Genomic DNA, 26,769 nt, shown 5'->3' with positions numbered 1-26,769 from the left:
ATTGTAAATCTTATTCTTCTCAAAGCTTATTAAAGAGTTTATGATGAAGTCAATGACAATCAACAAATGTGAGGGAGGCGTAGACTATAAGTGGTGGGGTCGTCTGGGATCAATTGGCTGATAATGAAGTTTTGTCTGTTGCAGAAGAAGGGAGAGAAGTTTGCATCATTTGCAGTTCATGTCCAAACAGATTTCCGATCACTCAAAGAAATAAAACTGAGCAATGCCCGACAAAGTTGTATTAACAGTGACAATGTACTACCAACAATGTCGAACTGGATCGAAAGAAAGAGGATTATACAACTACGACCAGGGACATCAAAAGCAAAATATAAGTACAAAATATTTACGAAATTAATTTTTTGTTGACCTGTGTGCTTGTTATCAAAATGATGATAGACAAGTGTAGCAGTGATATAGAAGTGAAAGCTGTAGGACCCAGCAAAGACATGTATGAACCAAGTGGAATCTTAGTCAGCAAAGAAACAGTAAAAACTGATATTTTGAAGTTAATTTTGGCAAAACTAGAGGAAATGAAGATAGATAACAATAGCTAATTTAGTGCATCTTATGATCAGTTAACTGAAATAAGAACTGGAAACAATAGTACAATGGACAGGGTCAAAGAACAAATGGACCAACTTAGTATTCAGGTTTCAGAGCTAAAAAAGGGTTGTCAGAGGGGTTGAAAAGTGTGAATGAAAAAGTTGATGTTTTAGAAAATAAATTTATTGTTTTGGAAAATGGGTTCATTGTCGAATTGGCAAGACAGTCGAAGAATGTTAATGACATCAGAGTAGAACAGAACACCATAGCAGAAAAATTGGAACAAAACATCATTAGTTTAGATCAAAAAATTTTAAATGTTGAAAACAATATGCAAACTAATGTAAATTGTTTTCGATCAAAATATTTCAGAGATTCAGGAAAATTGCATTCACAAAAATCTGTAATCAAACAATAGTATTGTGTGGTCCAACATTCCTATCAAAAGTTTTCCATCAGATAATTTACTCCCAGTTGATTTTCTGCACCACTGTAGAAATAGTTTTGTGTCAGGCATGAGTGACAATCAAAAAATTAACTTTGTTAGAAGATGTCTTGAAGGTGAAGCTCTATCATGGTAAATTTAAATTTCAGTCAGTGGGAAACATATCAAAGTTTCAAGAAAAGTATTTTAAATCAATTTTGGTCGGAAGCTGAACAAGGGAGAATTAAAAGTGAAGTTTTGAATGGTACTAATTACAGGAATAGGGATGGTACTCTGAAAGAGTTTTGTAAGAACCAACTTAAGAAACTAACACACCTCAACAAACCATTTGACGAAATGACATTGATTGATGCACTTAAAAGGAGATTGCCAGAAAGGCTGCAGTCGGATTTAGTACACAGACCTGATGATTGTGTTGAACAATTTTTACGATATGTTGACAGGCTGGATAGGGCAGCAGGAAGAAGTATGTACCATAATAATAGAAATGATAGAGATGGCAATGGTAATAACTGCAAAAACAGAGATAATGGTAACTTCTATCAGGATCAAAATGTTAATAGAGACAAATGAACATCAGCAGGATAGGAATAATGGGGATAATCACGAGCATTTTAATAGAAGAAACGATCATAGAAGTAACTACTCAGGACACAGCAATCTGCCTCAATGAAGGTCCAGATTTGGGGCGAGGAAACATCAAGCACAGGACCAATTTACACTTGCAAGTAGACAATAATAACAGTATTAATGATATGGTACAGGTATCTGAAGTTGAATGAAAGGAATATCAGATTTCTCAATTATTGTTTGATCAAAATTTTTTGAATATTATGTTTAATTATGGTGGTGTAGGCACTAACCACAAACCAGAATGTGAGAGTAATGATGTAGTACGTACTAATGATTTCTTATCCTGGTCAGAAAACAGTGTTATTTATGTATGTAAATCAGGTGTTGACTGAATTGGATCTGAACTAGATGGTATTTTTGACGTACATGTGAATGAGAGCTTGGAAATAACTGAGGTTGGATGGCCTGAGACTGGTAGCTTATTGCAAATGAATGTAGGTGTTGATGGAGATGAGACTTGTGTTGTTTATGATGTTGTTGGTGCAGAAATTTTGAAAAATTTGATGATGATGATGATTATTATCAGGTGTTTGTGGAGTTTAAGAATAATGAAGTTTCAGAGGTATTTATGAATGACGTTGACAATACAGACAAGATAAGAGATATAAGTGATGATGTAAGTGAGAGTCATGGAATACCAGTCCAGTCAAAGCAGTTTTTCATTAATGTCATGCAGAGTAATGATCCAAACAGTAAAGGTGAGTTATCTGTAAGCCTAGAGAATAAATGTGAAAACTTTTTGAAGTTTTTTTGGGGCTAGATTGATGATAACATAGATAAATGTGAATTCTGGAATAACTTAGCTGTGGTTAGTCAAAATTTGTATCCACATTGGTGGAATGAAGTGAAAGAAGGTCTAAGCATGAAGTGTAATTTTGACGGTAATATATATTGTGTTCTTTCTGTAATAAATGAAGTTGGTTGTGCTATGGAGTTGATTCATTGTGTTCAATCTTTAGCTGACAACATGAGTAACCAAAGTAATGCTACGATAACAATAAAGTTGATAAAATTCAGTAGTGGATGTAGCATGTGATGCTACTGCTAAGCAAAACCAAATATGTAAAATGTCAAGTACTGTTAACTTTTAGTATGGAAGATAAGACCTTTGAACATGGATGTATAACAACCCCTAGTCTGAAAGAAAATATACACTATGTTTACAGATTCATAAGACTATATAATTGTGTTTTGTTTGTCATGAATGTAGTATGTAAGATGATGTGATTTTTAGTTCTGTCTTAGCTACTGACTGAGTTTAAATCCATGATACACTACATAATTGTGATCTGTAATAGATTTGTGCTTTAGAACTTGATACATATATGCCATGAGACTAAATGAGTAGATCGTTTTACAATGTTCATAATTAGTGCTATAAAAATTAGGCTCAAAATGGCTCTGAGCACTATGCGACTTAACTTCTAAGGTCATCAGTCGCCTAGAACTTAGAATTAATTAAACCTAACTAACCTAAGGACATCACACACATCCATGCCTGAGGCAGGATTTGAACCTGCGACCGTAGCAGTCGCTCGGTTCCAGACTGTAGCACCTAGAACCGCACGGCCACTCCGGCCGGCATAAAAATTAGGAATAGTATCTTAGTAAATATGTATCACCTTATTAGTTCATTTTTTCATTGCATTTAACTCTGTTTATTAAAATTTCATATGTGATCACTTTTTAATCTCATCTGACATAAATCCTTTATACTTGGTTTTGCAATATAAATAGGGAGAGCATATGCTGTGAGATGTGAGTAATGTACTGAAGAGTATATTTAGTACATAAAACAAAGTTTCAGGATTTGATGTGAATGCTAGACAAAAGTTACCTATCCATCGGGGTGTGTGATGAGTACTCTAGGGAGGAAACAGAGATGGCGGTGGATCCTCTCTCCCCATTGCCGTACGGCTGTACCCTGATGGACCAGTTGCCTTACAAGAGATCATAGGTGCTGGGTAATGTACTAAAGCATCTATCAACTACATCAGTGTTGTGACAGAGATTTGAAAATTGTTAGCCAAGACTGCCAAAGACAGTGTTAGTCCACATAAATGTGTGTTTTTTCAAGCAGGGGGATTGACTTCCCAATACATTATGTAACTTTAAATCAATGTATGTTTTTTTTATCAATTGTAAATGAATTTTCTAGGTATCTATGTACATAGAATGGTTTGTATGAACAATTAGCAAATAGTATGGAAGACATTTACTAGTATAACCAATATAACAAAATGTATACTTCTGCTTTCATACACTGATGTGTGAGTGTGGTTTGGATTCATGGGTCAGTCTCCACATCGCATATCCTTAATACTCTGATTTATGTGGCTGATTGATTTTGTGCTATATTCCTACACATGATTGAGTATATTATTCTGATCTGTACCTGTCCTGAGTTTTTCGAGTTGGCTCACTTGTCATACACTTAGACTCTGAATTTTTTTTTCCTCTTCTCTTTTTAAGATTTTGAAGGTGTGATTTTATTTATAAAAAACTTGCAATTTGTATTTCTAGTAATTTACATTGTGTCTGTGTTTATTTTATAGTTTAGTTTTGTAATAATGTAGTTTTGACTTTGTATTATTTGTCTTGTGACAATATGTACCACATATCTGAGAATCTGAATGCCATGTCCTAATATATGAGTAAACTAGGACTTCTGTAGAAGATTCTTTCCTTATGTTTTCTGTAATATGTTATGTATCAGATACTTCTATACATCTGTACTCTACACACATCAAAAATGGTAGCACACTGGACTCGCATTCGGGAGGACGACGGTTCAATCCCGTCTCCGGCCATTCTGATTTAGGTTTTCCGTGATTTCCCTAAATCGTTTCAGGCAAATGCCGGGATGGTTCCTTTGAAAGGGCACGGCCGATTTCCTTCCACTTCCTTCCGTACCCCGAGCTTGTGCTCCGTCTCTAATGACCTCGTTGTCGACGGGACGTTAAACACTAATCTCCTCCTCCTCCTCACATCAAAAAAAGTTTTGCATAAACCCCGTTCCCAGAACTCCTGAAGATAGACATTGTGGATATTGTATCAAAGAGACAATCCCTTTGACTATTCAGAAATGTCACTAAACCCACCCAAAGATGTAAACCACCATGCATGGGCAGCACCTATTAGATGGAGCTGATCAGTTCGTCCTTCCACCAGGAAGGAGGTACACAGCTCATGTTGTCTGTAGTTCAACCAGACCTAGGTGGTCAATACTGCAGTTTGATCATGTCCCCATTGTTACTTTGTGCCAGGAAGGGCTCTCAACAAGGAATTATCCAGGCATCTTGGAGTGAACCAAAGCGATGTTGTTCAGACATGGAGGAGATGCAGAGAGACAGGAACTGTCAATGACATTCCTCGCTCAGGCTGTCCAAGGGCTACTACTGCAGTGGAAGACTGCTACCTACAGATTATGGCTCAGAAGAACCATGACAGCAACGCCACCATGTTGAATAATGCTTTTCATGTAGCCACAGGACATCATGTTATGACTCAAACTGTGCACAATAGGCTGCACGATGTACAACTTAACTCCCAACATCCATGGCAAGGTCCATCTTTGCAAACATGACACCATGCAGTGCAGTATAGATGGGCCCAACAACATGTGGAATGGACCACTCAGGATTGACATCACATTCTCTTCACCAATGAGTGTCGCATATGCCTTCAACCGTATCAGCAGCATACTGGCGAGGCACTAGTCTTCATGGATGACAATTCACACCCCCATCCTGCACATCTTGTGAATGACTTACTTCAGGATAATGACAACACTCAACTAGAGTTACCAGCATGTTCCCCAGACATGAACCATATCGAACATGCCTGGGATAGATTGAAAAGGGCTGTTTATGGATGACCTGACCCACCAACCACTCTGAGGGATCTACACTAAATCGCCATGAAAGAGTGGGACAATCTGGATGAACAATGCCTTGATGAAATTGTGGATAGTATGCCATGACAAATACAGGCATGCATCAATGCAGGAATGCATGCTACTGGGTATTAGAGGTACTGGCGTGTACAGCAATCTGGAACACTGCCTCTGAAGGTCTCGCTGTATGGCGGTACAACATGCAACATGTGGTTTTCATGAGAAATAAAAAGGGCAGAAATGATGTTTATGTTGATCTCTCTTCCAATTTTCTTTACAGGTTTCAGAACTCTCGGAACAGAGGTGATGCAGAACTTTTTTTGATGTGTGTATCTTCTGACTCATTTTCTACACCGTTTGGCAAACCTTATAGTCTGTCACAAAATATTGTAAACACATTGTTTCCCAATTTTGTGAGAGGGATAATGTAAACATACATCCTCCTTTAGCATTACTTTTCCTCAATAGAAATATCTGATACCAAAAATAATTACAACTTTGTAAACAGATTAATATTATCTCAGCTGTTTTTCTAAAAGACTTTCATATGATTTTGTACACAATGTGTTACATTTCAGGCTATAATACACAAAAAGAAATTACTTTATTTTCATTGTTACAATCAATATGTACTAGCCCCATATGCACAGTTAAAATTACGATTTTTAAAAATAAATATTTGAAATTACTAAATATCTGGCACATTTAACATTCCTTTTATTAATTGTGCAATCTGATGATACTTGTTACGTTTACTTCTGGATTCATTTATGAAATAGTGATATAAATTGGTGGAGATTCACTTTTCAAGAAAATTTAACTCTTTGGAATATTGTTAGTACCACGGAATGGTGGAGTAGTGGGTATGCTTCTGTTGTGATCAGATGTATTTTTATATTTGGCAATAACAATGTAATTTTTGGTTTTGAAGTGTAAATGGTAAAGACAGTGTGATATAGAAAAATGTGAAAGAATAAAAATTACAGAAACAGAAATATATATTCAGGCAATACTTCAGCATTATTTATGTCTATCGGAACCACGAGAAACAACTATGTCACAAATTTTAGCTTCAAGAATCAGCACCCAGACGTGAAGGACTGGAGTCAACTAAGAGAAAAGAACGTAAGTAAAAAGTTTATTGTAAATCTTACTCCTCTCAAAGCTTATTAAAAGAGTTTATTTTGAAGTCGGTGACAATCAACAAATGTTGTGAGGGAGCGGTAGATTACAACCTCTATCAGAGACAACCAGTAAATGCACAAATCTTTGATGCCCTGATGCATAGGATATCCTCCCATCACACCCTAAAGGATGCAGATACCTTCGGATCTCCTTTTGACAAAGAAGTCATCCATGATACCATTCAAAACGCAACAGACAAGGAAACGCCGGAGCAGATGGGCTGACATCTGAGTTCTACAGGCACTGGGTTATTGAAAATGACTTCGCAATGGCAGAGGCTACACCCTGAGAATTTAACGAAAGGATTACTGTATTCTTATCAAAGCAGGGCAATAGCAGACAAATGAATAAAATACACTTTCATTAATGAATGCTGATTTTAAAATTATGGGATGAGCTGTGAACACACTCATACAGAAGATCTTAGATATGATTTTGGGTGACCATCAACATAGTACTGTTTCTGGGAGGGGCATCAAAAATGCCACCTTTTCCCTTTGAAGCATCATTACCACCTATGCAGAGTCCAAGCAATCTGCTGCATTCTTCTTCTTGGAATTTGAAAAGCATACGACCACATCAGTCATGATTATTTATGTACTACTACGGAAGCATTGTAACATCTCACATTATGATAGACACTTAAGCCAACTGGTAATATCAAGCATTCTATTGGGCAGGCATCCTTTATTGATGGGATTGTGTGTCATTGCTGTAGAATCTCTCCTAACTGCATTAACAGAGGAAACATCAGAGTTGGTGATTGATAGTGTCAGACATTGATGTAAAGCTTATGCAGATGACCTGTGTATTGGGGCCACATCTCAAAAATACCTTATATGAGTTGGACATGCCACTCTTGAATTCACATTAGCATGTGTGGCCAAGTTGAATTATACAAACTCTTCTTATGCAAACCTGAATGGGCACCAGTCATGGACTGGTGCAGCTCCAGCAGTAATCTTAAATTACTGGGTATAAATCTGGATCCAAAACCAACTAGGATGAACACCAGGAACTAGGCCGACGTGCTAAATCAGGTTAGGACAGTCCTTTGAAAGTACAAGGACACACAACTTCATATACTTTTTTTTTCACTGCTGCTACTCTTTGTAATAACCCACCATCTTTATACATAAGACGGGTCCTTTCTAGCCTTTGGGCTGGTCTCTTAGCCGACACACAGAGCGCTACGACCATACTCTGTGTGTTGTTGCCCGTGCCCCACCAACTTGGAGGTGGACCACTATGCCCTCTTTCTGAGTATTGATTTGCAGCCATAAATACTTATTGAAAAATGAATATACAAAGATTTGACAAAATTATAATTCTGGAGTTTAAAGTTAGTTTAAGTTGAGATATTGTATAAAATTTCGTTTAAGTTAACTATGTTTACACTTACAGTTCATTTATCAAGAGTGCAGACTTTAAAATTGAGACAGACTTATTTCGTGCTCATATTACTTTGCTACTTCTATATGACCATTGAAACTTTACCAATATTATGTGAATATAAAACTTAACATTAATAGATATCATATGTATATGGTTGTTCAGTTGTTACTTGCATTTAATGCATTAAAACCTTACCTATCTAGGACGTGATAACATAAAACTTGCCATTTACATAAATATCAACATTGAGAATGTTGTTCAGTCACTAGCTTAAATTTTTCAAACACAAGTTAAAAACAACATATTACTACTGTGTCAATTCATAAAACTTACAATTAGTCAGTCATAGCTGTAATATCTATTTATACCATCAGAGCATTACAACTTTACAGTTCTTGGTATACACATCATGTTAGCTCTCGTCAGTGCTGTCTCCCTCTGTTTCCTCGCTGTCACTGTCGTCCTGGAGTGTCTGTCATTGCTGTGGCCAGAACTGTGCAGCCTGGCATTGCCTCTCTCTCCTGTACTCTTCCTTAAGGGCCCTTGAGACTCTGTCTGCTGTGTCACTGATTAACTTCCATTTATCAGGGTCCTGCAGCGCTTGCTTCACATCGTCTTGTAGCAGTTGTACTGCCTCACTTGGTTCATGTCTATTGCACTGGAGAACAACATGCTCTGGTGTGCCCATGTTTCCACATGAGCAATTGGCAGCTCTGTAGTAATATGTCTTGATCATTCTTAGTGGCATGCTTTACCCTACAGTATTTATTCTCGCGAGTTTATGTAGAATAGCTACTGCCTTGTCTGTTGTCAGCTTTATATGCTGCATAAAAGATGAAAAACTATCTAGCTGGACTCCAAGGTATCTAGGTACCTTCTTCCTGGCAATGTTATTAGTACCTAATCTTATCATTGGATTCCGCTGTAGGTTTCCTTTCATCAACATATATGACGTCTTTGCTGGGACTGTTAACTTATATTTCTGGCACCAGTTGTTCATTTCAAGCAGGGTGTCATTTGCCTTTGTTTCCAATTTGGCTCTTGAGTTTGCCGTCACTAAAACTGTTAGATCGTCAACATAGCCCACAATCCCTTCAGTGTTGATGCTTTCTTCCATGAGACTGAGAAGTGGCTCAATTGTAATATTCCAGAATAGGGGCCCTAGGATAGATCCTTGTGGGCATCCTTTTGTTATTTTCTTCACTACCTTTCTGTTGCCTTCTTTCCATTGGACGACCCTATCTCGGCAGTAATCTTTCAAGCTGTGGTACAGGGTTCCCAGGACCTGCAGCTCTCTTAGACGTAAGAATAATTCAGGCCACCACATGTTGTCAAATGCTCCTTGTATATCTATCAGTATTGCTACTGCATATTTCCTGTCAGTATCATTAATAATTTGAAGCCCTTGATCGATGGCGTCATCTATTGACTTATTCTTGCGAAAACCATACTGATGCTCGCTAAGTTCCTGAAGCTCTCTGTGGGCTTGCAGACAATCGCATAATAGTCTTTCTTGAACTTTCACCAGCATGTTTAATAGACATATGGGTCTGTATGACCTCTGATTTGTAGGGTCTTTATCGGCTGCCTTTTTTATTATCACTGTGTTTGCTGTTTTCCATGAAGCTGGTATTTTCCCATCTGATAGTGCCTTGTTTAGAACCTTTGTCAAGAAAGGCGTTATCTGTACAGCTACTTTGTGTAATGTCTCCGGATGTATACTGTCCGGGCCCGGTGCTTTCCGGCTTTTCATACTGAAAATTGCCCTTTGTACTACTTCATTTGTGAAAGGGGGCAGTTACTGCTGCTGTAAGATAGATATCATTAAAACTTCGTCGCATATTCACGTGTTCTGGGTTATCTGACGTTGGGTCATCGTCTGGTAAAAGCTTAAAAAGCAGATATTCCACAGTGCTCCTCCATCCTCTCGTCAAGTTCCCATTATCTTGTTTCAGTGTAGACAGTATGGTGGGCAATTTAATCTTCTCTGTGAAAGCTTATATGGTGTGCCCCAGATATTTTCAGCTAGTTGCGTTTTGACATAATTGTCCCAATGCTGTTTCCTTGTGACCATTAATTTTTCTTTATATTTTGCTTTCGCATCACAGTAGTCAGCCAATCTGATTTCTTTATCTTGTATGGTTATCGTCTTTTGATAAAATTTGCGTTTCTTCCTACTATCTTTTCAAAGTAGGGATAATTAATTGGTCCATGGCGTTCGTGTTTTGGGCCTGCAGTTGTGCTTTGGAATGCTTTCTTCCTGTGCCCTTACTAATAGTTGTGTGAGGACATGAATTCTGTAGTCCACACTACCACGTTTTGAAGCAAGATCAGCTGATTCTACTATATGTCTTAGTTTAGGCCAGTTTGCTCTCTTCAGGTTGAACTGCTTTCCTTCGATTACTGGTCTCTAGAGTCCCAGGTAACTCTATCACTATCCCATTATGGTCACTATGTACCAGCCCTGGCCGCACTTCACACCTGTGGCAGTGTGGTAAAGCTTTGTCGTTTACTATAGTTATATCTATGTCACTCTGTGACCTGCCATTGTCGAATGTTGGTGGTTCTCCCTCTTTGTTTAGAATGTATCGATTGTACTCAGCGAGGATTTCATTGATGATTCTTCCTCTATCACCTGTGGCGTTTGCATGCCAAAGGGTTGACTTTGCGTTAATATCAGCTGCGATGAGCAATTTTCCTCCTCTTGCATATTCCCCCACCATCTTAATCCAATCCGCATTTGGTTCTATGTCATGGGAGTATTGGGCGTACAAGGATGCTATTATCCACGTATCATTTCCTCTTTTCAGTTCTACTGTTGTTGCATGAGTATTACTTAACTGAGTAATTTTAGTAATAGTTATATCTGCTGGTTTTACTACCAATGCTGCTATCGGTGGTGTATCTCCTGTTATCACGCTACTATTAGTTGGGATACATATCAGTTTGCCGTTTCTTGAATATGGTTCCTGCAAACATGCTATATCAATTCATGTCTCCTCCATTGCCTTAGGAAGCTCGTTGCTCACCATGAGGCTATTCTTCATATTTAACTGTAGTATCCTCAATTTATTTACGTTTTCTTCTCTATTCATATTGAATTTTAGCGATCAGTCTGTCATGCAGCATCTTGTATGTTGGGCTGTCTGAGTTTCCTCTTTGTTACAAACTTTGTTTCTTCTTTTATATGGGATGCATCTTATTGGGGGTTCCCTTGACAAGCAATCAACTTTTTCATGTCCCTTCTCCCCACACTTGATGCAGGTTATTTGTTCATCATCACAGTACTTAGTTGTGTGGCCTAACCCACAGCATTTAAAACATTTACTTATTGCATCATAGTCCTCAATATACAGTGCCAGGAAATTTATAAAAATTGTTCTTATCTTTGGTTTAACTTCCAACGCTATGCTAGTTGGGCTCCTCCCCTTCTGCCCTGCTTTGAATTTGATCTTCGCCCCTTCAGAAAATTCTTCTTCGCTAATATTTCCTTCCATATTTAGTCTATAAAGCTGTAAGAGAAATTCACTCTCCGTAACTATAGTTGGGACCCCATGAGTTATAAGTAATGGTCGTCGTTTTTTGGTTACTTCACACCTAATGTGTTGTATCGTTTCTGCCCCTGCCTGTAACTTTTTACAGTCTTCTTCGGATGCTGTTTCCAATATCATGGCCGTTGGTGTGGTTCTTATGGCCATGATCTTCAATTTTTCTTGTTGACGATCTATTTCTCTCATCAATGCGTCCCGAACATCTTTAGTGTTTTGATTGTTTGTAGGTCTAAAGAATAGTGTTATTGCCTACTTTTCCTTGGCTTTTTTCCATCTTTGCAACCATTTTATGTTGTTTTGGGTTACCTACTGCAACTACAGATGCAAAAGTCTGTGTCTGTTTTTATTCCAATGCCTTGAAGGTGGCTGTTTTCCTCTAGTGCTTTTCGCAGTTCATCTTCTAAATTTTGTATTTTCTGTTTTGCGTCTGGTACAGTTTCGCACAGCAGCTCATCCACTTGTTGTCTCAGCCTGTCATTCTCCTCTTTTAACATGTCTATTTGGCCTTCGAGCCTCGCCTGTTGGAGGGCCTCAGTGGACTGCGAGTCCTGTAGTGCTCTAGTTGTAGTGAGCACTTCTACTTGTTGTCGAAGTTAGGTGTTTTCTGTATTCAATACGTCTATCTCTCCTAGTCTCGATTGTGTCAATACTAATACCCAGATTCTATTTCTCATGAGCTAGGAAACATAGGTGGAAACCTTCTTGCTTTTCAATTCGGCCGCAAAATCGCCAAGTATTTCTTCTACTGCGGTAATTTTCTCGGCGTTTGATGCACGTTTTGGTGTATCAAAAGTTGACATTTTGTTTCCATGTGCTTCTTCAGTCTTTTTCGATGTACATGGTGATGTACCTTGCTTTTTTACATCTTGTCTGTGCACCTTCAGTACAGAGCCTCTTTACATCCACTGTCCCGTAGATCTGCGCATGTTCAATACGGGCGCCTAGCGCAGTTTCTCCCGCGTAAATTTCCTTGTGCCCAATAACGACCCATGTTGCCAGTTGTTATCAGCACGTCTTTAAATAAAATACTCTCCCACTATGTCGGTTTGATCAATCAATAAAATATTTAAGCCAAGATGACATCATTATGATTTCAGCAAATCGACTTGCACGCTAGAAACCAACCAATACAAAATTTCCCGCCGAAATGAAGTCAGTCCTCTTTCAGCGAATAGGATAGTAAAAGGGGAACCACCAATCATGGGACTTCCCTCCGTAATGACATAGAAGAGTGCACAGCAAATCACCAACAAGTGGTGAGATGACCTGCCAGAACTGTTACCGCCAAAATTATGTCACTACAATAGCAACCAATGGCAGACCAGTTTATCCCACCGAAACTAAAATACGTTGGCATATATTGTTTTTAACATCCATTTCTGCTCAATTCAGTCTCATTATCTACATATAAAACACTTTTCCAAGCACTACAGGAAATAGTAAAACGTGTTTTCCCAATTTAAGTTCAGAAAGACACTAATTGAGAGAGGTATTCATTAACTTATTAGCAGTCAAGACAGATTAGCAGCCTACAGTGAGGGAAAATCTTCCTATGCCTTATTTTGCACAATTATAATCACAATTTTTATGCACAGAACAGTACCTTAGGACAGCAATCACTGATATCATTTTCATTACAAAATTCGAAGAAAATACCACCAAAACACGATCAAATGCGAGGAGCTCTTCAGCAGCACGTCTTCGTGGCAGCCATGACATAGGGACATATACTACAAAAAGTTTAACATTTCAAACTTACAGTTGCCAGCAAATTTAGTTACCTGGTGCAGATCCTTCCTGTGTCACCCCCTGTAGCTGCCAGCATGCAGAGGGCCTTCTGGGGGTTTGTCATGAGGAATAACATCTTCAAGGTCAGCTTTCAGACCCTGATCTCACCGTAAACAAAGAACAGTCTCAATGTAGTTGATGCAAGAACGCAAAGAGTGGTCCTCTAATTCAATCACTTCAGAAAGGCTGTTGACACCTCTGAACCTCCCACTGATGTCAACGATATCTGGAATGTTTCCTTACTTAAGACAGTGTTCTTCCTGATTTTCTGGACATTATCTGTCACATGTGCCTCAGAAGCTCAGCAGTGCAGTAGGTAGTGTGTCTCAGTCTTAAGGTCATGTGTTCAGTCCTCATCTGGTGCATTTCACATGCTCTCCATGACAGCAAAATACACTGTTGTTGCTGGGAAAGGCCTTATTTGCCATGTGCTTCCTTTGCACCAACCTTTCTCTACCTTGAAATCAAGGGAAATGAAAAACAGGGAAAATTGACACAATCCAGGAATATAAGCTATAAAATGGTCAGAGAAGTATCTGAAGATGATCATCACAAAGGTTTCAGTGATGCCCCTCTTACGTAGCATTGATGAAACATTTCCTTGTAATTTCTTTACTGTAATACTTTGTTTTCCTGAATAAGTACCTAATTATTTAAAAAAGTTATTGGCTGCATAATGTTCTTTATTAACTCAAGAATGACATGTTTCGCCTGGCTGGGGCATCGTCAAGTTATGTTAAAAAATCAGAAATTTTCTGCCAAAAAGCATCTGTCAGCAAAGGTATGATACTGAATGAAACTGCCTTTTAGTACATCTCAGGGAGCCAACAACAGATGAAGCAGCATAGAACAGTTTCTCACATGCAAACGGTAAACACAGCCATACACTAGAATGGCACCGGAGGCCCATCTGAATTCACACAGTGCATGCATATTTGATGTATGCTTTTTGGCAGATAATTTATGATCTTTTAACATACACTGATGAAGCTCTATCCAGGTTAAATGCATCATTCTTCAGTTAATACAGAATGTTATGCAACCCATGACTGTTTTTTAACCAGTAGCAACACAAGGTTGCTGTACCACCTCACCAATGTGGAATGGAATAATTTTTGTAAGTGCCTAATTCTTAGGTCTCTCTTGTAAATAACTCTTAATAACTGGTCATATGATGCAACCATATTCTGTAGCTACTACAAATATAAATAAAAGTAGATCACACTTGAAATTTGCTGCATTTAAAGGCTTCCTGTATGAATCTAGAGCACACATTGCTTTTTGCAAGAAGTACTGACTACTAAGTTTAAGATTCCTGGATATGTAGAATTTCTAAATGTGTCCTGAACCAAACATAGGATCAGTTTTCTTAATACAAGAGGGGGATATCATTAAAGGAAGTTGAACAACTGTAATCAGAAATGGCAATATCCATAAATATTCTGGATGTAACCTTTATTAATGTTTATGCCCCATCAGGCAGCTTCCATAGAACAGACAAAGCCCCACTTTTTAAAGAAAGCTTATTTACTTGTTAAGAAACTAACAACATAGCTGATGGTGGTTTTAATTGTATTATAAATCAAAAAGATCAGACATCTAACACACACACACACACACACACACACACACACACACACACGGGATCAACCGCTTGCCATAGACATGGCCAAATTTTGTTAAATTGTATCATTGTAGTTTGGTGTCCATTGTAGTGTACTTGCCTGCATTGATCTGACCAAACAGCCAACACATCATTTTAAAAATCAGTGGACCTTAATCATCTCATTGTTCAGTGACAAAGGCATGGAAAAAAGAGTAGCAAAAGCATGGGAGTTGTGTCTGCAGTAGATGGAGACCCAACAGCCTTAAACTGGTAGACTAAATTGGCAAAGTTGCAGAGCACTGCAACGCAGTTCAGTGTGCAAACATACAGAGAAGTACAACATGCTGTTGAATTTCATCATAAAATTCTGAAAGACTTATGTATATTTCCTACACCTGGTTGATAACTCCATACAAATCCATTTTGTTTGTGTATCTGTAAATATGACTAGTTTATGGTAGATAGAAGATTTGCCTGAAATTTTGAAAATGCCCTGGGAATGGTTTAACACATTTTCTCATTTCTTTTTTTGTCCCACAGTTGGAATTATGCAGCCAATATTTGTTATATGTAGGTAAGAGAACATTAGTTATTATTTTAAAAATAGCCTTAAAGATTGCAATGTTGCTGTGTAATGGAATTTTGATCTCACCTAAATATAAGCCAATATCTTAATCTGCTTTGCTATGTCATGTATTTGTATATGAAGAATAATTAGCATTTGTACTGATTTATCATGACTGCTCACAATGTTTTTGATCCCATTCAGCAGACTTACTGTGGCACTTAATATAAAGGTTGGTGACACAGTATGTCATGTTCTAATTGCAGTGGTAAACACACTGCAAGTTAGTTTGAACACTGATACAACTATCTTTAATTTTTGCTGATGTCCCTAAGTGACCTTACTTTGTCTCATGTATTCAAAGAAAACATGTACCATACTTAGACTGAACAAAACAACAAGACAAAAATAGCATTTTCCAACATAGTTTCTGGAATGGGATATTGATATATTCCCACAATGTAATTGAAACCCTACAAGAAGGATCACTGATGATACGATAGCATATAATAGATACTAGTATTCTACAAGAATGTGAACTGCGATCAGTTGAATCTTTAATACATTCTGATTACACACAATAGCCTGAAAACCAAGCAAATATTTCATGCATGTGAGGACACATGTACTGTATGAGCTAAATACAATGATGAATGAAAATGTGCCACAATTTTCTTGTAAATATGTATATCAAGTTTCTTTTAAATACACAAAAACGTGATTTGCGATAACTTTGAATAAACTCTGGATAGATAAAACATGAAGATGCCCAAAAATTAAATTTTCATATCTTTTAACAGTTGTCATGTTACAATTACACTTTAAACACCAAACCAGCAGTATAAAATATAACTTATTTCTCAGCACACACTAAGGCTTTATGAGAATTACATTTTCCAGGAACTACCAAATGTTTAACTTTACAAAAGGTATTCTAATATTGAACAATTGGAAGTCCAGGTTGTAATATCAACAATATTATGAAAAGAATAGATTGCTACTCAACGTTAAGATGATTTGCAGAGAGGCACAATGAAAAGACTGTTACACATTGAGCCTTCATCCAACATGTTCTTCAGAAAACAAAACACACACATTCAAACATGCACATATGACCACTGTCTCCAGCCAAAATGTCACAGCACACAAAGATAGCAGTCAGACACATGTGCATGTGTGTGTGTGCGCGCTTATGTGAAGGTGTGAATCTCCTTTTCTGAAGAAGCAATCTATCTTTCTCATTATATTGTGGATAATCCTATTATCATGTAGGAATATCTATTTTCTTTCTCTCAAACCTCCCAGTTGACAAGAAAACTACAATCTTAAATGGTAAAAAGTACGTATATTTTGCTAATAAAAAACACAAAATAAAATGGGAGATTTTCTTAGCTGCTAAGAAGTCTGACTATTAAAAATAAAATTTAACAACAGACCATCACAGTAAAACAGTTAATATTGTACTTTTGCTCCCTAAAATTAAGAAGTACTCATTTAAACTTCACACAAGCAAAGGAATTCTGCACTGTTTCCTTCAAGATACATGCACACTTACAAATGATATGTAATTAAATATCTTCAACATTGACATCCATATTTCATTTTTATAGTTTAAATTACAACATGTAACCATTAAGCATCCATCAAGATAGTGCATTCAAATCTCCCATACACTAACAACCTCTTTTGGCACAATACGGCAGTAACAAAAACGCACACTTTTTGCCAGTAATGTAGTTAATGTTTATGTGCATTAAACTGAACACAATACCCTAAGTGTGATCCACAACATGTTGAAAGAACTGAACATATCATCTGCCTTTAAAACGGATTTAGCACACAAGTCTATGTGGAGCAGAGCAACATTACACAAATTACAAGGAGAATGCATCTACAGCAGTTTGAAATAACACTAATATCACTGTTGAAATTTAGATCTCCTTTTACCATTTTAGTGTAACAGCACTAAAAGCTTACTGAAATTGATCAACATGCAATAAAGTAAAATATCTGAAATTGCCAAGACAATGTGTATTAGTTTAAATGAAGGAACAAAAAGAACTTTGCTATTATTTGGAATCCTCCAAAATTGAGTACCATAATTACAAATATTGAAAATTTTAAGTGTAATCTGGAACCGTCACTGCCATATTCCAGAGACTGCAGCACAGTTCCTTTTACCATTGTTGCTAAACACTCTCTATAAAAGAGAAGAAGTCAATACTATGTAGCAATAAATTACACTGGGTAGTACTGAGCAGATTAATAAGAATAAGACACACACTTACAAAAATATATTCACTGAAAAATCTGTCTAAAAGATCTGGTACAATAAGAAAATAGAATTAGCCCTACCTATTGCAAAGTAAAAGTATTACATTTTGATTTTTAATCACCTAGTTTAAACATTTAAGATTCTAATAACAGAACACACGACAAATGATTTTTTCTCTCTTCTTTGCATGCAGCGACTTCTTCGTTATTCATCTGCTAACATGGTTTACAGCATTGAGTTCTTGAAGCTGTGAAGAGAAACAATACTTACATGAGATACAGTGTTACTTGCCAGAGCACATTAAATGTCATGTTGATAATGTGTTGGAGTTTGAGACTGAATTAAAAAACTTTATGTCGATCAACACCTCATACTCCATTGACAAGTGTTCTTATAAAATTTTTGGTGTATTTTACATGATTCATAGTACATGCATTCCTCTTCTTTGGAAGTGTGTGCATACCTCTTGAGAAGAATTTTTGTTTGTGGATGTGGCCACTAGTGCACTACAGTTTTCATTTTTATAGTTTCTGAAATGCTTGCTCTCAGTGCTTTTTTGAGATGTCTGAATATGTAAAAGTCACTTGGGGTGCAGTCTGGTGAATAAGTAAGTTGTTTAAGATGTTAAAATTTCATACTCTGTATTGTTACTATGGTTGAACAGGCAGTGTGGGAATGGACATTGTCGGGTTGCAATGGAACACCTCCAGTCAGAAGTAGTCATCATTTTCTCCTGACTGCAGGTCAAATTTGGTTGCATAGCTGGTGTGAGTACGAATTATGGCCACTGTTAATTCTCTCTCACTGTAATACTCCAAAACTACACATTTTGCACCCTGAAAGAGAGTGCACACGACTGTTCCTGCCATAGTCAAGTGCAGTTCTGTCCCTGAATCCATTACCTTTGACCTGGAAATGATACCAACATACCTACCAAACTTTAAAAACCAAAAACTCAGGGAATTTAGTTTTAAAAATTAGGAGGTACAAATAATCAAAAAACTACTGCTCCTTTTCAGTGTAAACTTGAGACAACTGATGTGAATCTTTGCCTATGACATCACAAAGTTATATAACTTCTATAAAACACAGTGGCTCCTATCAGGTCACAACAGAGCCGCTGTTTACGTGGTGAGAAACCAGGGTTCGAGCCATATTCAACAGATTCGAATCTATCAGAGACAGAAGAAGAAGAGGGCGTTACAATGACAGCAACTGTGTGCCACCACATGAGACATCCTCTCTCTGGCGACGGTGGCCAAGATCCAAACAAGTAGCTGAAAGTATATGAGCATATAGCCAAATTTAACAAATGGGATGACACCGTATGTTTGGCTAATGTATTTTTCTACTTGGAGGGCACTGCCAAGCAATGGTATGAGAACAACGAGGAGTTCACAAGGTGGGAAGTATTCCAGGCAGAACTGCAAGTATTTCGGCGACACACGACGACAGAAGTGCAAGGCTGAAGATAAATTAAAGTGCAGGGCACAGCATCCAGGACAAACTACAGCATCCTACATTCAAGACGTCTTGGAGCTGTGTAAAATAGAATGAAGGTTGCACATCTCATGAAGGGTGTTGCTGGGGACATGTATCAAGCCCTACTCCTGAAGGAGGTTTCGACAGCAGACGACTTCATAAAATGGTTCCAGTATATCGAGACTTTGTTGGTTGATAGATCTTAAGGATCCAACAGGATGACTCGCCAAGTGGGCACTACATCTTCAAGAGATGAAGAGCATGACATTACTATAGTGTACAAAAGTGGAAGAAAAGATCAAGATGCTAACTGTTTCTCAAGGAACCCTGTGCAAGACCATCAAGACTTTGATGAAGATAGTGATTGTCTCGCTGCACTCCACAATATTTCTGCTGAGCAGAAGGAGCACACCAAGATATCTCAAATTATGCTTGCCTTAAATCAGTCAGAGGATGTGTTAAGATAGTTAATGGATTACTTTGCAAGTAAAACTTGATTCGTTTGGAAAGAGGTGGCTACCAGTGATTCCTAAACATATGCACTTAGATGTTCTACAGGAATTCCATGACACACCTGAGGCCAGACATTTAGGATTTATTAAGACATACGGTAGGATCTGCAAGAGATTTTTCTGGCTAGGTTTATTTAGGATTGCCCATCACTATGTGTCGCACTGTTGAGTGCCAGAGGAGAAAGACAGTCCCTCGGAAACCACCTGGCTGACTCATTCCAATTCCACCAGCCGAAACACCTTTCTAGCAGGTTGGGATTGACCTCCTCTGACAATTTCCAACACCTGCTAATGGCAATAGATGGATTATTGTTTGCACTGATTATCCGACATGCTATCCCATTATAAAAGCCGTGAAAACAGCAAAAGCATTTGAGGTAGCCAAATTCAGCATGGAAGACAGAGATAAACCATCGATGCAACATTACTAAGTTTGTCAATGCTGAGCAGAGCAACTGGGATGAGATGCTACCTTTTGTAATGTTTGTCTACAACATCGCCAAACTAGACACCACAGGATTTATGCCATTTTTCCTGGTGCATGGGCATAAGCCGACGATGACGATGAACACTGTGTTTCTGTTACATCCTGATGACATGGATGACGACTACAATGACCAGGTGTTAATGAGAGCTGAGTAAGCTTGGCAGTGAACTCAACTCCACATGCTGCAGGCTCTAGAAAACGACTGCTGAAGGTATGGTGCAAGCCACTGCCCTGTTGTCAACCAGCCTGGTGACCTTGTCTGGATCTTCACTCCTGTTTGGAAGGTTGGTCTCTCTGAGAAGCTCCTCAGGCACTGCTTTGGACCTTATAAGGTTGTAAAACAGTTGTCTGATGATACTTACAAAGTTGAAGATTTCGACCTCGACACAAGACAATGAAAGATTAGAGATCGGTCCACGTCCTTCGAATGAAGCCCTATAAGGATCCTGCAAAGTGGAAAGGTGATGAAGAGTGTAGCAGCAAAGGAAGTTCTAAGAAGATCACTGCCGGGGTGAATATGTCTGCTTGTGTCTGTATATGCGAGTGCTTACCTGTCCTTTTTTCCCCCCTAAGGTAAGTCTTTCCGCTCCCGGGATTGGAATGACTCCTTACCCTTTCCCTTAAAACCCACATCCTTTCGTCTTTCCCTCTCCTTCCCTCTTTCCTGACGAAACAACCGTTTGTTGCGAAAGCTTGAATTTTGTGTGTATGTTTGTGTGTCTATCGACCTGCCAGCGCTTTTGTTTGGTAAGTCTCATCATCATTCTAGCTTTCGCAACCAACGGTGCCTGTATATGTGTGTGTGTGTGTGTGTGTGTGTGTGTGTGTGTGTGTGTGTGCGCGCGCGAGTGTATACCCGTCCTTTTTTCCCCTAAGGTAAGTCTTTCCACTCCCGGGATTGGAATGACTCCTTACCCTCTCCCTTAAAACCCAAATCCTTTTGTTTTTCCCTCTCCTTCCCTCTTTCCTGACGAGGCAACCGCATATACACAGACACAAGCAGACATTTTTGTCTTTGTCTGCTTGTGTCTGTGTATATGCGGATGGATATGTGTGTGTGTGTGCGCGAGTGTATACCTGTCCTTTTTTCCCCCTAAGGTAAGTCTTTCCGCTCCCGGGATTGGAATGACTCCTTACCCTCTCCCTTAAAATCCATATCCTTTTGTCTTTCCTTCTCCTTCTCTCTTTCCTGACGAGGCAACCGTTGGTTGCGAAAGCTAGATTTTTGTGTGTATGTTTGTGTGTCTATCAACCTGCCAGCGCTTTTGTTTGGTAAGTCTCATCATCTTTCTTTTTAAATATATTTTTCCCATGTGGAATGTTTCCCTCTATTATATATATATATATATAAACAACCAAATGAAAGTGCTGGCAGGTCGACAGACACACAAACGAACACAAACATACACACAAAATTCAAGCTTTCGCAACAAACTGTTGCCTCATCAGGAAAGAGGGAAGGAGAGGGAAAGACGAAAGGATGTGGGTTTTAAGGGAGAGAGTAAGGAATCATTCCAGTCTCGGGAGCGGAAAGACTTACCTTAGGGGGAAAAAGGGACGGGTATACACTTGCGCACACACACACATATCCATCCACACATGTACAGACACAAGTAGACATATTTAAATATGCTTGTGTCTGTATATGTGTGGATGGATATGTGTGTGTGTGCCACGAAACACCCGAAGTCATTTTAGCAGTCCAACACCGAGCACTGAGTGATGTGAATTCGTGGGACTCTCGTTGGGAATAGCAACTGCCACTGCTTCTGCCTCTGTACTTTATGTTACAAATTCCTCCAGATGTAATTAACATTTTAGAATGTAACAAAAGGCATTAAGTATTTGTTTCTATTTTCAGTTGTGCTAAAAATAACAACAGGTTTCCATTAAAAAAACATAAGAATGTGTTGAAAAATCATACTGCCGTGCATTTCTCAGTGGTTTGTATTAATCAATTCCACAAGCCCTTCCCTTCACTTTCGGTCTGTGGAATTGGTTATTCAGTGGTGGTCGTAGTTTGGGAGGGTTTTCCAGTGGTAATGTTAGGTGACTCACGCAATTGTATGTGCACACTGAAGAGAGATATGAAATTTTGTATCAAGGCTGAGATTCGTACCCAAGTCTCCTGCTCATTAGGCAGATGTGAAGACAACTATGCCATCCTGGCACAGTGGCTTTGTACAGCTACACGGTCTACTCTAGCATACCTCACTCCTCAATACAAATTCCCAATACATGCCTCAGCCTACTTGGTATTCCCCATGAACTCTTAACAGCACTGCATCGACTCTCAAACTGGGGATCCTGCCTCAAACCCAGGCATTGAGACTAATCAAGTGAAACTACAAGGGTTGGAACTTTAATAGTGGCAACTACTTATTTACAGCTCATACAAAATAGATACGTGTTTCACAGTTTTACTAAACTTCAGAGTAGTCACCAGCATACTGCATAACCCACTGCCAGTGATGTGGAAGTCTTACGATACTCTTAGCAGTGCTAGTTGTGTTGACAGAGCAGTGCAGTCTATTGCTTGACGAATTTGTAGCAGTTCTGAAGCAAATGCCGTGAAGTGTTTCCTTCAGTTTAGAAACTGAATTGAACTCACAAGGGCTTAAGTCAGGGGAGTGCAGTAGGTGATATAGCACTTAGCAGCTCCATCAGTCAAACAAATCAGTAACAGCTTGCACTGTACGTGCTTGAGCATTGTCCTGCAAAATGATGGTCAGGTCCTGCAGAAAACTTCATCACTTCTGTCTCTACGCTGTTCGTGTTTGGAACACAACCTATGACCAGCTTAGAGACAGAAGTGATGACTGTTGACATGAAATGTTTATGAAATATTTTGCACAGCTCCTGTGTGACAATGGAACTGTTAGTTATTCACCACAGAAGTGCAATATGTTGAGCACCCACATTCTGCCCTGTTACCTTTTTGACATACAATTTCAGTTTTGTTCCAAAACCTTCCTATTCTCTTCATATATTGAACTGTTTTAGCCTGTCTGATGATGTTCCTCAGCTCTTTGCAGTATAGTCTGTAGTGAAATTCTGTTACTGGGCTGTGGTTACCCTACATATTACAATACAGGTCCCATTTCCTCCTACATGACATCTGAGTGCTACTAGTTATGCAAATCAGTTCCTTATCAGTGCTGCATATCTGCCTGCATTTTTTAATAGTACAGGGCTATCAAAGAAAATGATATATGTTAAAAAAATGTTTTATATTTATCATTCATGTTGTCCGTATTGTAGGTTTCTTGCTAAGTTTCCCCTCTCATGTAGGTTTAAGTGTTACACAATATGGATGACTACTGATGTATCTGTTGCAAATGGTGGCACATTTTAGGTTAGACAGCTTTTCTCTGTCATTCAGTTGGTACTATCACCACAAACGTCGCACTTGATATGGATGATAACCAGTTTCTTATTTACTTACAGACAAGTTGTCGAGTGAACAGTGGTCAAAGAATCACAGACTACACGACATCAGCCTGAAAAAAAAAGTTCTTCGCGTGTGCTTTCTCAGTGACACATTCCAAGGAGAAAGATGTAATCTGCTACTAAAGTTATATGCAAATAAATTACTACATACCTCTTTCTCTTCATCAACTTCATCCTCTTCGTCACTACCCGGTAACGACGTCGCAGGTGTCGTCGGTCGCGAACTGGCGGGAGACGGTGGTTCGGAAAGAGGGCGAGGGTACCTGAACTTGCCCAAGGCACCTTCATCTTCCTCAGATGCCATGTCTGGGAACGTTCTCAGTAGGGCCTTCTGCCGTGCTTGTCTGTAGAACTGATAAAAAAAAACGAACTTGCTATAATTTAGTGAAACCTGTAATGGTGGAATATGGTAAAGTCTGTGAAAAATCTTCTCAAAGTGAATACTATTCACAACAAATTGAAATTAAGTGCATTATGCAGAGCTGGTAATTCACACACAGTAAAAATGATAAATAGCATCAGTTTCGTAGAAATGTAACATTACTCAAACACGAGTCACAAGCAGTACTAGTGTGCTTTGTGTTCCATCAATTCCTAGAACTCTTTTCTTATTTCTGACAGCTCTGAGATGACAATCATCAGTAAGACAGGCAAAGCAAATATTACAAAGCAGTATGTTCTTATCACAAATCTGTGATCTGCGATCATCTTGTTGGAAAAGCCCCTGACATTCAATTCTGTCATAAAAAAATATTAAACAATACAGTTCTTCAGCTATACAAAATGACTTTTATAGAGGTTATTGTCAGGTGGTCACACTCTGAATTTTATGGCAATGGCATTGCAAAAATTGAGAAAAATGTTAATTCAAAAAATAAATGTTACTGAATCTGCTAAATCTACAAGACACCTACTAAACAATACAGGATTTCAATACAAGAACCTAAATGATGGTGGACAATTTTTTACTTGAATGCAATGACATACTGGTTCTGGATGAAACTTTTTTACTTAAAACCATTTGCTGAAGTACATCTGCCAGAATTCCAGTCTAAGTGGGAGTCCTGAGGTACCTGCTGGCTGTTGGAAAAGGGCTCAAGGCCAGTTTTTCCCCCCCTTCTTTCTTTCTTTCTTTACTCTATTGGACATAGGTTCCACCACCGTCACAGACATCACTAAGCATCATTCGGTTGTCATGAACTGAGCTCCAACAATGAAAATACAGAAGGCTGACACTGCCACTTGGCTAACCATGAAAAATACTGTTTTCTCACCTACAGACACAAGAGTTGAAATGTTGGATAAAATATGTTTAAAAGTAAATGTACTGATAAATGAAAGGGTACACCAAGTGGCCACAAGAAACAACAGGTTTAAAACCACAGATGTTTAACACTCACTTCAAGTGGCCTTGGAAAATAACACAATTGAACAATGACAGGAATGTTGAGAAAGAAATGAAAGACACTGCAATCGAGCCTTAATCATCAACTGCAATGATAACTCATCAACTGCAGACGATGAGAGCAGTGGAGAAGACTACATATAATAAAAATGTGATGATGAGGATGATAGCTGTGACATGTGAAACATTTTACACTTTTGTCTAAATTTACTGAGCAGTTATAATATCAACTTTTGTACTGTAAACAAATGGTATTGTATCCATTCACAAGCAGAACTGATTTATATCAGATTGGACTTCATAGGGGACTGGTGTGCACAGTGACTGTACAATGACTTGGAAAACAAGGTAGGTATTTACAGCAATGACTCTCATAGTAATCCAGTTTTATTGAAGATCTAGGTTTCAGTTATCTTATAGCTAATACCACTGTATTCAGAATATGTTGTATACACCAGGAGTATCCAGGGCAAGGTTCCTGAATTAGTATCTCTTATTGAAGGAAATAGTGCGCATATAGTATTAGGAACGGAAAGTTGGTTAAAACCGGAAGTGAACAGTAACGAAATCCTAGACACAGAATGGAATATATACCGCAAGGATAGGATAAACGCCAATGGTGGAGGAGTATTTATAGCAGTAAAGAATTCAATAATATCCAGTGAAGTTATTAGCGAATGCGAATGTGAAATAATCTGGGTTAAGCTAAGTATCAAAGGTGGGTCAGATATGATAGTCGGATGCTTCTATAGACCACCTGCATCAGCAACCGTAGTAGTTGAGCGCCTCAGAGAGAACCTGCAGAACGTCGTGAAGAAGTTTCGTGATCATACTATTGTAATAGGGGGAGACTTCAATCTACCAGGTATAGAATGGGATAGTCACACAATCAGAACTGGAGCCAGGGACAGAGACTCTTGTGACATTATCCTGACTGCCTTGTCCGAGAATTACTTCGAGCAGATAGTTAGAGAACCAACTCGTGAAGCTAACGTTTTAGACCTCATAGCAACAAATAGACCGGAACTTTTCGACTCCGTGAATGTAGAAGAGGGTATCAGTGATCATAAGTCAGTGGTTGCATCAATGACTACAAGTGTAATAAGAAATGCCAAGAAAGGAAGGAAAATATATTTGCTTAACAAGAGTGATAGGGCACAAATCGCAGAATATCTGAGTGACCACCATCAAACGTTCATTTCTGAGGAAGAGGATGTGGAACAAAAATGGAAAAAATTCAGAAACATCGTCCAGTACGCCTTAGATAAGTTCGTACCGACTAAGGTCCAAAGCGAGGGGAAAGATCCACCGTGGTATAACAATCATGTACGAAAGGTACTACGGAAACAAAGAAAGCTTCATCATAGGTTTAAGAGTAGTCGAATCATAGCTGATAAGGAAAAGCTGAACGAAGCCAAAAATAGCGTAAAGAGAGCAATGAGAGAAGCATTCAACGAATTCGAACATAAAACATTGGCAAACAATCTAAACAAGAACCCTAAAAAGTTTTGGTCATATGTAAAATCGGTAAGCGGATCTAAATCCCCTA

At 38.4% G+C, this 26,769-nt stretch overlaps 1 protein-coding gene across 2 annotated transcripts in view; it reads right to left on the bottom strand.

Moving 5' to 3' along the window:
• Positions 1-16,934: 16,934 nt before the first annotated feature.
• Positions 16,935-26,769, bottom strand: part of LOC126100109 (glycogen [starch] synthase) — a 123,493-nt gene continuing 113,658 nt past the window's right edge. For both annotated transcript variants that reach the window (XM_049910629.1, XM_049910630.1), the window contains exons 12-13: positions 23,967-24,167; positions 16,935-18,131 (exon numbers count right to left, since the gene is read on the bottom strand). In XM_049910629.1, coding sequence (XP_049766586.1) covers positions 18,093-18,131; positions 23,967-24,167 — 240 coding nt within the window. In that variant the 3' untranslated portion in view covers positions 16,935-18,092. The remainder of the gene's footprint in view (positions 18,132-23,966; positions 24,168-26,769) is intronic.

This window comes from Schistocerca cancellata, chromosome 9, assembly GCF_023864275.1.
Source record: "Schistocerca cancellata isolate TAMUIC-IGC-003103 chromosome 9, iqSchCanc2.1, whole genome shotgun sequence".
In the NCBI taxonomy this organism is placed as follows: Eukaryota; Metazoa; Arthropoda; class Insecta; order Orthoptera; family Acrididae; genus Schistocerca; species Schistocerca cancellata.
This window is presented reverse-complemented; position numbering and strand designations above follow the sequence as displayed.